The 14,794-nt window shown below is 36.4% G+C and overlaps 1 protein-coding gene across 1 annotated transcript; it reads right to left on the bottom strand.

The window, feature by feature from the left end:
* Nucleotides 1-2,503: 2,503 nt before the first annotated feature.
* On the bottom strand, nucleotides 2,504-8,640 carry LOC130682099 (deleted in azoospermia-like). The gene is made up of 9 exons (XM_057496229.1): nucleotides 8,515-8,640; nucleotides 8,152-8,243; nucleotides 7,541-7,592; nucleotides 7,044-7,107; nucleotides 6,815-6,954; nucleotides 5,312-5,380; nucleotides 4,531-4,584; nucleotides 3,650-3,766; nucleotides 2,504-2,557 (listed from the first exon to the last, which is right to left on the bottom strand). Exons 1-9 carry the CDS (start codon nucleotides 8,638-8,640, stop codon nucleotides 2,504-2,506), a joined length of 768 nt encoding a protein of 255 aa, XP_057352212.1.
* Nucleotides 8,641-14,794: the final 6,154 nt, after the last annotated feature.

The following is a 14,794-nucleotide window of genomic DNA, read 5'->3' as shown; positions in this document are numbered from 1 at the left end:
TCCTAGAAAAGACAGAAACAGTCCTTTATACTTCACTGAAAATTTCCTACTATCACTATGACCTAAGAGTTGCAAAATACTTAAAGCATTCATTTTAGTTTTAAAAACTATAAATATTGAGAGAAAAGTGATCCTTTTTGGGAAGCATTCCTTAACTTAATTTTAAAAAGTACTGTTTTCACTAAAAGAAGTGCATAGGGAGAAACCATGGCTTGAGAATAGCACTCCACTTCAAATTGAAATCCCAGGTTTTTAGGTTAAAAAATAGAAGTTTGGGCATTCTTTAAGGCATATCCTTATCCTGTGATGATGATCAATCATTCTTTAGGAAATAAAGAGAAAAATAAACAACCTATCCGTAATTGTCCCATCCATAATTAACAGGTTTTACCCTGGATATTTACGCTGGATATGCCTGGACTTTACGCTGCTGGCAGATGGGCAGATGGAGGGAGGTGAGGCATTACAAAGAGGAATAGAGCTCAGTAAACTAGTAATAACCTAATACTATCTTCTCTACTTACTCAGATACATTTTTAGCTGTCTGTGTTTAGTCAATTTCCTAGGAATTTAATTCAGTTTGTCATATAAAGAAAGGTGGTTTCAGGAAATTATGTCATCTGCAACAGGGTAATTATCCTATTTGAGTTAAAGCCCAGAAAATTGGTCACAAACTCAAATACCTTCAGAGGTCAGGTAAAGATATCAAAGATTTTGAAGGAGCTGGAATTAGGACAACAGAGTAGAATTTACTATGTATATCCTGCCTCATTGCATTCAATTTCAATGAAAACAACGTTTAGCTTATCAAAATAGGTCTAGATGCCAGACATCTGCAAACTACCAACTTTTGACTCATAGCCCAAAGAAGCAGAAAATTGTGGAAGGTGTAAAGGGAGACTTTTGTCTAATACCAGGTGAAAACTCAAGTTCAAAGACTGTATAATTTAAGTACTGTCTATTTAACCTTGAAAACTTTGGGCAAGGTAAGCTGTCATATAGCCCCAGTTCTTTCATTTTAAATTGTACTGTCTATACAGGATGAAACAGCCAGAGAACAAATGTCAACTTTAAGTAAGTTTATGCTCTCTGTTGTGAAGATGGTTGAGGACTTGATCCTGTTAACAGCTCTCCCCTTATGCATTTATAAAATCCTTACACTGCCTTTAAAAAGGCTGTAAGCTTCATCCTATGTAAATTCATTGACGGAAAAAAGCTATTCTCCTTTAAGACACCCAGCAATGGTTGAAAATTTCCCTTTGAATCGAAAATGGTGCTGTCATTTTGGAAAACTTCAGTCAGTTCCTCAAAACGTTAACAGCATTACTCATCAGAGGCAAAAAATAAACAACCCAAAAGTCTATCAAGTGAAGAATGGATAAACAAAATGTGGTATATCCATAAGGAAAAGGAAATGAAGTAGTGAAACATGCTCTAACATAGATGAACCTTGAAAACATAATACCAGTGAAAGAACCCAGTCATAAAAGGCCACATTTTGTATTATTCTATTTATAGGAAATAACCAGAATAGGGAATTCCTCTAAAGAAAGTAGGTGTGATAGATGAGTTGTGGGGAAAATGTAGAGTGACTGAAAATGGGTAGGGGGTTTATTTTGGGGGGTGTTTAAATATTCTAAAATTGATTGTGACCCATGGTGTACAACTCTGTGTGAATATACTAAAAGTATTGAATTGTGCATTCTAAATGGGTGAACTGTATAGTATGTGAATTTTGTATCAATAAACCTGTTATAAAAAATTTTTTAAATCCTGTTCTCCCCATGGAGAGTCCAGTCAGTTCCTTTCCATATTTACAGCCTCAGAACTAAGGGATCTTAAAAATCTTTAGTCCTATGTTTCCTCATCTTAGACTTGTAAAAACTGGAGTCCTAGTAAGATTTGAGTGATTTGTCTGAGGTGATAGAACCAGGACCAGAAAGCAGAACTTAAATTCAAACACCCACATTCTCTTCCATTTTACCAACTCTGAATCATCTTCCATTTCTTTCTACTCAGCTCTTTTTACTGTTTCACATAACCTCTTCTCTCCCAGCATTGTTCAGGTATGTCATTTGAGTGATCAATTTCTTTTCTTCTCTTTAGTCCAATATCCATGTACTCTTAAGTTCTGCTTTCTGTCATCTAAAATTTTATTTTTGTATTTGGTCAAGCTAATATTCTCTTCCAACTCTCCTCTTTCAGGAACCTTTTCAATTGTCAACTTCTGCTAAAGGTCTCTTTCCCAAGGACAGACAAACTCTACTGTATCGAAGTTTGAGCAATATAAAATATGCTGCCAGGCAAAACTCTCTCACAATGGTTTACTGGGTTACAGTCAAATGCCAAGAGTTCAATTAAATGCTCTACATGAACTCAAGCTAAATATACTATAGGAAAAAAGATGATTCATAGCTGACAAATGTGCATTTTATCATGTATACTATTCCTTTCATATCTTGAAGTAGTCATCTTGAGTAACAAGTGAGTTTCCCAGTCTGTTCTATGGATTACATAGACAAGATACCACCGTCTGTATGCTTCGGTCCACAGATTTCTGAAACAGAAGTTTTCAGTAATCTAAAGATTATTCCTTTTACTCTTAAACATTTTTAAATAGATTATGGAATGCACACACTTCTTGCTAAAGAATTCTTATGCAATTCATAATTCTTACCATATGTCACTTCATATGTAACTTCTCTTTGATACTTAAGAAACAGTGTGCACTCTTAGTCTTAGTGATAAGAGCACTGGTTGAAAAAGCTCAATTTAGTAAAACCCCAAAATATATTTCCTTCAGTTCTTTAATTTTTCCTCTTAGGTAAGAAACAATGAACTTCAGCATTTCAAGAAAAAATATCCAGGATAAAACCTCTGTACACTATTTTAATATTTTTTCAAATTTTAATTCATGTTTCAAATCAGGGAATTGTTCAGTAGTTCTGAACATCCTATAGTTCATAGTTCGCAGCATTTCCCCCCCCGAGAAACAAATGGATGAAGTTCACACACTGCAATGGGAATCTTCAACATTATGTTGTGATTTCCCCATCATATCAACTACTTCTACATTCCCACTCATTCAAAATAGAATTCAAGAGTGACAGATTATAGGAATCTGATCTAAAGATAATAGAGAAACAACTCTGCCTATTTCAGTACTTCAGTTATTACTAAGGACTCCACCACTCTTAAGAGCCACCAAATGTTATAAGAATACCATAATTATGTATTATAATTTAGCTTGTAATTGTTTGAATTGGTAAAAGACAAGGCAGATATAATTCATACTTTTGTGGAGTAGGATTCCTAAGGAAACCTGCCTATTGCATCTTACCAAATCATGTTAATGCAGTATTTATGAAAGTATGGTTAAAAAATGAAAATGGAAATATTACTGAATGGAAGGACAATGGAAAAGGGTAAGATTACTGAATCAGAAACTATATGTATACAATGAAAGTTTCAAGGTACTGAGATTTCATCAACTTTTACATAAATTGCTGAAATATCAACTGTTAAGCTCTGTAATTTATGGCTTCCATATTTAAATTTGGGCAAACATGCTTGCTTCATAAAGAGCCATTATTAAAACTTGAAAAAAATATGAGGCTATAAATATTAGTAAGTAAAATGAGATGTTTGCCTTTTGTGGGCCATTTCCAGAGGATGCAGTTGCTTCACGAATGGAGCATTCACTTGTCAAAATTTCAGCTCCTGGGTCAACTTCATTACAGTGGTAGTAGTTAACAGCTGTATAAGTCTACATTTAAGATAAAAGTGTGAGTAAAGAGATATTCATTAGATACATTTCTAAACAATCTATTCTTCAAAATGTTGAGCTGATACTGAAAGTATCAGTGTGGACTTAGTTGAAAGGCAGTAAAGCAATCTTTTATTTTAAAATGTTTTCTAAGCTTCAACATGATTAGAATTAGAAGGAGTCAAAGAAAAGTAAACTCCAACATGTAGCAAGGCAACAGGAATTTCCCAGTGCCTAAGAATTTTAACTCGTATTACATCCTTCTACGATCCAGTCTTGATGAAAGACAGAAGGCAACAAAGGCTCAAGTGTTTTAAGAGTTAGCACCCTCTTTTGTTATTATCCTGTTCTTATACAATAGCTATTAGTAGCAAAGTATTTCTTTATTTCTCTTCAACAGATTTTTTATGTGTGAAACCAAGAGGCAGATACAATACCAATTCTAGATTCCTAAGATTAGAATTAGCATAGGTATTAATACTACCTTTCTTGGATTATGCAATGTATCAACAAGCGCATGAGTAATGTTGTATAGAGAGTAGCCATCATTTACGCACACTAAAATAATGAGAAACAGCCCAGTTCCAACCACAGGAGTATATACTTGCATTGACAAGAAATTAAGAAAACCTAACACATAATGTAAAAGGGTATTTAAAAACATTTCTAGGATTACATATGACTAAAGGTCAAGATATATAAGTCAAACAATAAAATATTAAAATAATGAATAGGGAAGTATATGTTTGGTTAATTCAACTTACCAGAGGAGGAATAACATAACTATTGTGTTCCCCATCAGACCACTGTGGTGGCATCTTTAAAAAAAAGGAAGTAACTATTATTTATATATTCTTATATATTTTCACACAGAGAGGAGACAGTTTTGAGGTATTTACTTGTCATGCTGGCTCCTTGAACTTGTTACAATAAAAGAAAAAGAATGGAAGTAAGATGTACTTTATGTTTATAGTACCTGAGGGTTTTATTGTTATTTTCATATATAAAACTCACCTTTTCCTCAGTTTTCTGTAGCTGGCTTTCAGGAAAACTCAGAGATAGCAGTTCTTTGAACCTATTACCATAGATATGGGTCCTGGGTCATAAATAGGTTCCTCTCCATGGGCAGAAATTCAGAGAACTACTATCTTGGTAGCCAGATAATATAAACATTATCAAATACAACTGGAATTCAATGCTCAATCCAATCTCAGAGCATTGAATTCCAGTTGTATTTGATACAAATTTATATTCAGCTTGGATTATTTCAGCTAATTGACAACAAGGATGGAGGAAGACATGTGGAACTATAGGAGAGGACATCAAATCTTGACAGTACAGAAGAAAACTTGCTAAGTATATTCCTGTCAAAATATCATTCCCTTATTCTTAAGTAATACAGCCCATAATTCTAGACAAATTCTTATTTTTTCTTGTATGTAAGCCTACTCAACTAGTTTAAATAACAATCTACTGGGGAAATTTACATAGATAAAGGCTTCACTAATATTCCAAAGTAAATCATTTTGTTCCTTCTTAAATTACCTGATAATTATATACAGGCAGCTGATAACCAGTGATGACCTGAACTGGTGAACTTGGATAAGGATATGCCTGAAAATAAAATTTACATAAAGAATGTAATATCAAGGTAAATTTTTAAAAACTAGGAGGAAGAAATATTATTCCTAATGTAACAAAAATATAAAATAAATCTTCATTATTTTTCTGTATACCATGCAGGATTCTATTTGAGTGACTGGCTTCATGAAGAAAAAAGCATTCTCTGTTGAATGTTAGCTTTTTGGGTAGGGAGGAGAAAGATATAAATGAGGGAAGTGACTGATTTTGCCAACCTAAGTTTATCTTGTTTACCTCCAATTAAAAGTTCTCTCTTACACTGGTGATGAGGCTCTATTCGGACAGATTTCCATGTTAAAGTTATATTGACACACCTGCTACTTTTTTGTATAAACACTTTTAGGCAATTTGTTATTATTTGACAATATTATTGGGGTCAGGTGTAATCCATCTGTAGTCCTTCTATAGATTTTATGGCTCCTTCTGTATTTTACTTCTAAATGTTAAGGGTAGTGCATAACCCAAAATTGGAAATGAGACTATGTATTGTATCTTTCAATAAATATTTACTTAATCAAAACATCTACCATAGTAGCATACATGAGTACAGCCAGAAGAGGTAATAGCTCACAGTAAGTACTAGGAGCAAACAGGAGTTTACTTCTAGCCATGCTTAGAACAGGAAAAATAAAATATGTACCATCCTATACTTCTGGTTGATGGAAAATGTAAACAAATGAAAGGCAATGTAGACCTATTTCACATTATCTTGTCTTTCTTTTCTTCCAAACATCTTTTAAACTGAAGAAAGTAAAATGAACCAAGTGTTATCATCAGTAGGAGATATTAAATACTCCAAATCCCACTTCAAATATTAAAGTAACCAGGACCAGGTAAATTATATGCCAGAAACTCACAGGACTTAAAAATACAGTTAAGTCATCAGGAACCTATTCATTCTAGAACCAGAATACATCTGGATGCCAGCACTCTGTATGAGGAGGCATCTAAAAATCATTGCTAACATAAAGAATAATGAGAACTGCTAACCATAACAAAGAATAAACCATGCATAAGGAAAACTGCCTTCAAATGTTTAAGGAGTTGTCACAACAGGCAAAAAAGAAGAAATATTTGCTATGTGGCCATAGGGGTCAGTTCTAAGATAAAAGTTTACCAAGTATATGGAAGCAAGTTTTAGCTTAGTATAAGGAGTAACACTAAGAATAACAGGTTGCTAAAAACTAAATGTAGTAAGTTTCCATCACTCCAAGTATTCAAACAGGGACATATATATATATATATATATATATATATATATATATATATATATATATATCACTTATTATAGAAATCATGGATATAATCCCACAGAAGTCAGAAATAAGGCAGGCTTACTTTTAAAAGGCCCCATCTATAAGATCTCCAAAACTATAATAAAAAGCCAGGACTGTAGAGAATTCTCACCTGCACATACAGAGTTATAGGATGCATCATGGTTGGAGGCTGCATGTAACCTACAGGGTTGTGACTGCTCCAGAGACACTGAAAGTGTGGTGGTGGTGGTGTATTAAAAACCAAAGGACGTGGATGCACATGATAAGAACCTTTTCAAAGGATAAAAAGAAAACAAAACCTATTTTCACTTCTCTGAAAAGCTATGCATCTGTCAACATCAATTCCTTTCTTTACTCACAGAAATTTTGTTTCCTGATTGCAGGGCCCAGTTTCAGCTTTTTACCATGGAAACTTTTCTGTGACTGAAAATAAAAACAGCAGCAAAACCAGATCAGTTTTGAAGCCTTTACTTCTAAAACTTTGGTAACCTAGTCCTCTAAGATTCCCACAGTCAGAGATCAGACTGCGACCACACCAAATAAAAATCTATCTGCATAAAGCTATCTTATCTACCCTCACTACTCTAGTCAAAGTGTTCAGAGGTGTCATGAACTTGATAAAAAACTTTTACATGCTATCCATCCAGTCCTGTCTCTAGTTCATGAAGCCAGATATGCCCAATAAAAAATCATTTCTGACAAGCTATGTAAGATTAAGTTTGGGATTTCAAACATGAAGTATATATATTTATAATACTCCATACAAGAATTCAGGACTGAAACAATACTAAACAAATCTAACCTAAACTTAATTAAACATAAGGTAATTAAGAGATTTTCCCATAAGATTACTTACTTCTACTATCTTCTGGACATCCACGTCATTATAAAACGAAACAAATCCATAGCTAAAGGGCAGATAAGTATAAAATCACTGCTGTAAGTATGACCTAAAATTTCTAGTAGTCAATGAGATAATTGACAGAATCATGATAAAGGATAAAGCATATACTGAGATAAGTATTTTAAAAATGTACATAATGGATCCAGCATAAATCTTACCACATTTTTTTTTGTTTTCTTACCCTGATCTATGTCAGAAGTAAGGTAGCATGGAAACCTCATTCAGTAACAGAAAATTCGTATCTAAGACCCTGAATTTATTACCTACATCAAGATGGTTAAAATTTTAAATACTGTGAAATGTGTGAAGAAAACAATTGATAAAACTGACTAACCCACTTATGTGCAATAAATGAAGACAGGAAATATTTAAATACAAACATCAAGGAAATTGTTAAATAGAAGAGCTGGCAACAAACTTTTATCCTCTACATAAAGGAACCTGACAAAGCACCAGAATTCATTTATACAAATGTAAGAATATCAGTTTTGAAGTCTACTCTGATACTCTATAGATGCCATAACACACTTTTTATAATTTATACTGAGCATGTTTTAACTTACCCTTTGGGTACACCAGTTCGATCCGTGATTATCTTCACTTCTTTTATTGAACCATATCTAGCAAAGAAACTTCTAATTTTGGTTTCATCCATCTATAGAGAAGAATTTGACTTCAAGAGTAAAAACTTGGCATTCAAAAACTTTTATTATACTATAAAGAAGACTTAATGTTGTGGAAGTATCTCCCTCAAGTATCCCCTAACTACCTGTAGCTCTTTGTCAAAGACAGTTTTAGTCCCTATTGGTTAACATAAAACCAATTCCAAACTTGCATGAGTACAAAAAAACCTATGTTTTCAATAGGTCCAAAATCCCATTATTCACAATGTATTTTTTAAAACAAATGAAATACGGATACAATACCCTAACATCGATTCCACCAACAAAAATGGTGTTTGGCATGATTTTGCCTTCTGGTAAAACATAGCCTTGGCTGGTTGTAGATGATGAGAACTGGGTGCTGGCCTCTTTGGAGATGGTTGAGTTCATAGTTTCAGAATTTTCAGCAGACTGCAATTTCAAAAGCAGATATCATCACTAGATGTACAGGCTAAAGCTATACATGATGTGCTATCAATTTTGTATTTAAAGTATAAAACATTTTCATATAAATCACCTTCATTATAAATTAATAATCAAACAACTTAGTTCAAATTCAGGATTTAAATTAATTAGAGTAATCGTGATGAAATTTTAACAAAACTGTATCATACTTTCTTAAGCCCAATGTTGCCCATCACCATCTCTTGTAAAATTCCATGGTAGAATACTCACTTTATATGAACTGTTAAAATAAATGGGAGCTGGTAAAAAATGACTGGGAAGTTCAGATTTGTAAAATATCAAGTTATTAAAGTCATCCTGTTCTATGCCAGTAAGCAAATTTTTATTTTACTTTTTAAAAAACCTTATTAAAAAAACATGGTACATATTTTAAAAAGATAAAAAGAAAATTTAAAGCTACATTAAAAAGAAAACAAACATCAACATTTTAAACCAATTTATCTTGCCTCATTTTCTATTCACCAAAATTAACATGGATTTTATAATCATAATAATGTTAGTATGCCCATTTTACTTTGGAAATGGATGATGAAAACCTCATTTGCTCACATATCATAGCTCCTGCTAAAAGTAACATTTTTTTTCTTGATTAACAACAAATCAATCCTACGGATAAGTTTAATTTTCACACTAGGCCAATAGATATAAATAATACAATCTTTCTTTTCAGATAAAGAGGCCCACACATGAAACTCATTATTTTTCTGGATTCTGTTCAGAACCATCGTTAGTCTTCCCACACTAAGGTTAATGTAAATTTTTCTGAAGCAGAATTTACTGACAACATGTATGTTGTAAAGGCACTATAGCAGAGTGAAAAAAAATTAGTTTAGTCAGGAGATCGAGGTTCATGTCCATAACTAGGTTATATATAAGCAACTTACCTGGCAGCCTTTTATCTTGGAAAACTTCACTGAAGTGTAATTCCATCTTGTAAAGTATAAAGTAGTATGTCAATATAAGTTACTGTGCTGTCACTTAAATTTATTTTCAATAGGTTAAAAAAGTTTCTTTCCTGCTTTTTACTAGTTACTTATTTTGTAGAAACCTTATTAATTAACAACCAGAGTTGGAACTTCAATAAACTATGGTGATCCTCTCATCTGAAATTCATTATGTTATACCTTATTGACTGTAAGAGGTTAGTTACAAAAGGCTGCAAGAGATAAAGCTATAACACCTCTGCTTATTGAGGAAAACAAAACACAAATAAAACAGAATAGTGGTTCTGAAATTTTTGTACCTTATTTTCTCCCCAATATTCCCTTAATTTGTAGATGAACTTTGGGTACCTTTTTATTTGATAAACTGTTTATAGTATTATCTGTCTGTGACCACAATGGATGGCATTTTAATTTAGGGCTGTTAACATCAGGTCAGAAACTGCCAGATTATAAGGATTTATGATAATATATTGATTCTCAACCAGGGGAGATGTTGTGGCCCAGGGGCATTTTTGGTTGTCACAACTGAGGAATGTTCCTAGTAGCTAATGGGTAGAGGCCAGGTATAAAAAAAAAAATCCTACAATGCAAATGACAGCTCCCCACAACAAGTAATCATCTGGCCCCAAATCTGAAAAGGGGCATGGTTGAGAAACCCTGTGATAGCATCACCAGAATTACACAGGGGAGTCCACAGTCCATATGGTACCTACAGAAGTGAAATGGATACTTGAGACAACTAAAGAGTAATTTGGGAAACAGAAAAAAAAAGCCATTTTATATTATAGGAAGTTTGGTTTGGGGTTGGTTTGCACAAATTGGATGGCTGCCTGTTTAATTGGAATGTTAAGTATCTAAGTCGCCAAATCATTTTACCAGTGTCCTAATAGCCTCAAGAGGGCATCATCATGTCCCTGTCCTCAGCCAGCAGGTAGCACTCAAAGCTAACAAAGCCAAGTACTTCATTTTAAGACATCTGAGCAGCAGACACTAAATTCCTTCTGTGTGTATTATCTTCAATTAATATATTAAAAAATCCACAACCAATAGGCAACTTTAGGTTACTTTTAAACTATTGCTAAAAATCCTCTACAAATGAATGCTTAGGCTATAGCAAAACGTTTGTGTTTAAGTATTAATCTTAACTATCAAAGGTATAAAATACAATAAAACTGCAAGTAAATTAAATGTAAGAAGGAAATACTTTTCTTAATTATATCTTCAAATAAGTTGGTGGGTTTTGAAATGGGTACTGCTGGGATATTAGGGAGAGGTGAACTTGTAGGCCACTAAGCACATTATTTGCAGTAATATATATTCCATTATATTTGGATAACCAAATAACAAAGATAACTAAAAGCTGAAAAAACTGTTACTCAAGCTCATCGGTTGACAGCTCTTCCATGTGACTTCATTCAACTACTATGTCTACTTGCAAACAAATATCTATGTATGAGGATCAGCAAAGAGGTCTATAATTTGTAGTCATCACTTATATTCACCAAAGGAAGGCACTAATAAAGAGAAAAGCTGAATTAAAGAACTAGGAAATGAAAATCAGAATAAAACCTTTTAGGTAAAACCAAGAGTAGACTCCTGGGAGAAAAAATCCAAACAATAAAAAAAAAACAATACAGGCAAAGATGAAAAATGAGCCAGGAGGCAAAAATATACATTAGTCATGAAAAAAAATGATATGACCACAGATTACAAGAGAATGCTATGGATAAACTCCATGGTAATAAACTTGGAAATCTTGATGAAAACGCCACCTTAAAGCAATTTCAATTAAAAAAGAAACATAAATTTAAAAAAAAATCTTAAGACAGAACACTGGATTTCTGGCTCAGCTCCACTGGGGCTCAATTCCACTGGAAGTTTTTCTAACTGTAAGGAAACAGATAATTTTTGTGTGTGTAGATATTCGGTGGAGGGTGGGGTGCACCAAGACAGAAACAACAGTAGGTAGAAGAGGGAATAAAGGAGAAATAAAATTCAAATGCTTTTCTTACAATTTTTCAAAGAGAAAAAAATAATTCTCAATGTATTTTACAAAACTGGCACCACATAAGTAGTAAAACCTGATTAAGATGGTCTACTCCTGCTCCCCCGCAGGATGCAAAATTCCATCAGTATATAAAAAACATACAGTAAAGGTATAGTTTACATTGGAATGGCAAGGATGGTTCACTCTTAGGAAATGTTACTGTAATTCACCACTGAAAAAGTAGTTGATATAAAATACACCATTCATTCTTTAAATTTTAAATCAAAATTTTTTTAATTAAAAAAGTTTTTCTGTCTTGGTGCACCCCACACCCTCCACCCAGTATCTATACACACAAAATTTATTCTAACTTTTAAAATAGAACTAGAAGGATCTTATTTTACACCGAACTAATTCTAAACTATCATCAGGTTTAAAGAGAAACATTATAGTCATTTCCATTGAAATTAGGAATAAGGGCATCACCTTATAACCACTATGAATTTTTTCCTTTATATATGACAAAGCATTAACATTAATATAAAGTTTTTATAAGTTATTAAGATAAATATGCAACAGGTGGATGAAGAATTCATAAAAAGGAAATATAAGAAGCTAACAACAAACTTCAATTTCACTAATGATTTTTAAAAAAACACATCAACAGAGCAAAATACTTTCCAGCTATTAGATTAGTAACTTTAAGAAGCAGAGTAAACTCTCATTGGAAAGAGTGTGGAAAAAAAGATTACATACATATCGTCAGTGGTAATGGAATATATACTGGTACAAGCTTTATCAAGAGTAAGTTGGAAAGATGTATCATAATTTAAAATTATTATAAAATGGGCAAAGCTTTTCACCTAGTGATTCTACTCCTGGCAATTTATTTCATGGTACCAACTGAATAAGCATGCCAAAATATCTGCAAAAAGACACTCATTATAGCATTTATTTAATAGAGAAATCACTCATTATAAGGAAATTTAGTAAAATAAGTAATGGTACAATCTTATACTCTAATATCATATATTTATCTTTGGAATGTTATCCACTATATTAAGTGAAAGATGCCGGTTGTAAAAAAACAGTGTTACACAGCTTGGCACAACTTCTGTAAAATAAAATTTATCTATATACAATACACGCATAAAAACAATCTGGAAGGGAATATATGTATCAAAATTTGAACACTGGTTATAGGTGTTAGCACTAAGATGGACCTTTTCTTACATAACTTCCAAATGAGTTAATATGCTACTTTCTAATCAGAAGAAAAAACAAGCTATATGCACTTCCTCCCCTTGCCTCCAAAATAGGGGAGAAAAAGATTGTAAATAATTTATAGCAACTATATTGATCATTAGATAATTTTAATACAGATAAGACACAAATTACTACAAATTATTATTAATTTTTGTTTTAATTTTTGTAGGTACTAAGTTGCACGTAAATTTGCTCCCTTCTAAAACTAGAGAGAATAATTATTATACTATCAGTAAACACACTGTATATAATTGTGACTAAAGTGTTCAGGGCTGTATCTTGAATCAACTGCGCAATTACCAAAAGTCACATAAACAGACACCGAAAGAGTACGTAGTAGCGTGCGTACATTTTTGCTTCAAGTCCCCCGTTTATCTAGAGTGAAAAAAAGCGCTCCCACAGGAAAAATGTCCACCGTCTCAGGTCTGCGCGCCCCCACCTCGAGCAGAAACGATGGCGCCGGTGAGACCTATGCCTGCGATCGCCACACGAGGGGGCCGTCCCGCCGCCGGGCTTCGCCCCGGCCTCCCGGCTTCCCGCCGCCGCGCCCTCAGGCCGCCTCGTTTCGTGGCGCCCCGCCCCGCCGCTCGCGGACACGCTCCGAACGCCCCGCCGCACGGCGCCTCAGCCCGGTCCCGGACGGCGGCAACCCCTCCCGTCTTAGGACGGGGCCCCCCGCAGATGGCGCCAGGGTGTGTTCGCCCGCCGGAGGCCGCCGCCATCTCGCGGAGGCCCGCCGCGCTCCTACAGGTGAGCGCGGGAGAGGAGGCGCGAAGGGAGGGGCGGGAGGGGGGCGGCGCGCCCTTCCCCTCAGGCCCCTCAGGCCCGACGGCGCCCGGTCACCAAACGCCCCTCCACAACCGAGGCCGAACCGCGGCAGCAGGGGGGCGCGAAGGCTGCGGCCTTGCACATAGTGGCCTGCAGGAAGGGTCCCCAGGGCCGCGCCTCCGCCACACCCTGGCCCTCCAGGCCGGCCGTCGTGCCTTGTGGGCCTGCTCCTGGCCCCTGTGAGGCTCTGGCAGTGGAGCACCGGGCCGGAACCCAGGGCCGAAAGCCAGGTGACCCCACTTATGGCGTCCTCCCGCACCCCCAAAACCGAGCTTCGGCCATCCTGGAGGTCCCCGCCGGGCTTGCACCCCTCAGGCCGCCTTCTCAACTCACCATGATGGCGGCTGCAAGCAGTTCTGGCCGTTGGGCCTGGAGGAGCAGAGACCGCGCTTCTGGCAGCACCCTTGGGGCGGCTGTTGGTTAGGTCTGGTTGTACCCGCAGCCCGGGGAGGAAAGGCAAGCGATCAAGTGAGAGGAGGCCCGACGGTGCCGGTGAGCTGAGGAGCCCCGAGAGCAAGATGGCGAGGCCGAGGGGCGCGGGCACACTGAGGCGGGCGACGGGCTCCCGGAGGTGGCGCCGCGCTGGTGGGGACTCGACACGGCAGCCGCAGCCAATGGGTGGCAGCGCCCCCTCCCCCTGCGGGGCGGGTGTGTGCTGGCGGGAAGTCTACGCCCGGCCTGAGGGCACGCAGGGGGAACTCAGGGGCTGCGCGTGGGCCGGCGGCATGCCCCTGGGGCAACGACGCCCTGAGGCCGACTGACAGGCTCACGGACACACGCAGCACCCCGAAAGTGCCTTTGGAAAACACTTGAAATAAGTATGCACCCTTAAACATGCATTAAAATTAAAGAAAACATTTAATGTGCCTAGGTTCTATCTTAAAAATGGCGTGCTGAATGTACAGGGTTACCCGGATCACGGTCATCATCCGTGTCGCCTTCCCCTGAATCGGGCAAATGCCTGTAGCAGTACAGAATAGCAGGTGTGTGCCGAATAGGGCAGGCGGCATAGAGAATACAGAGGCTTGGAGCCTTTCTGTCACGTTTGAGGTAG

Source organism: Manis pentadactyla, chromosome Y, assembly GCF_030020395.1.
Source record: "Manis pentadactyla isolate mManPen7 chromosome Y, mManPen7.hap1, whole genome shotgun sequence".
Taxonomy (NCBI): domain Eukaryota; kingdom Metazoa; phylum Chordata; class Mammalia; order Pholidota; family Manidae; genus Manis; species Manis pentadactyla.
This window is presented reverse-complemented; position numbering and strand designations above follow the sequence as displayed.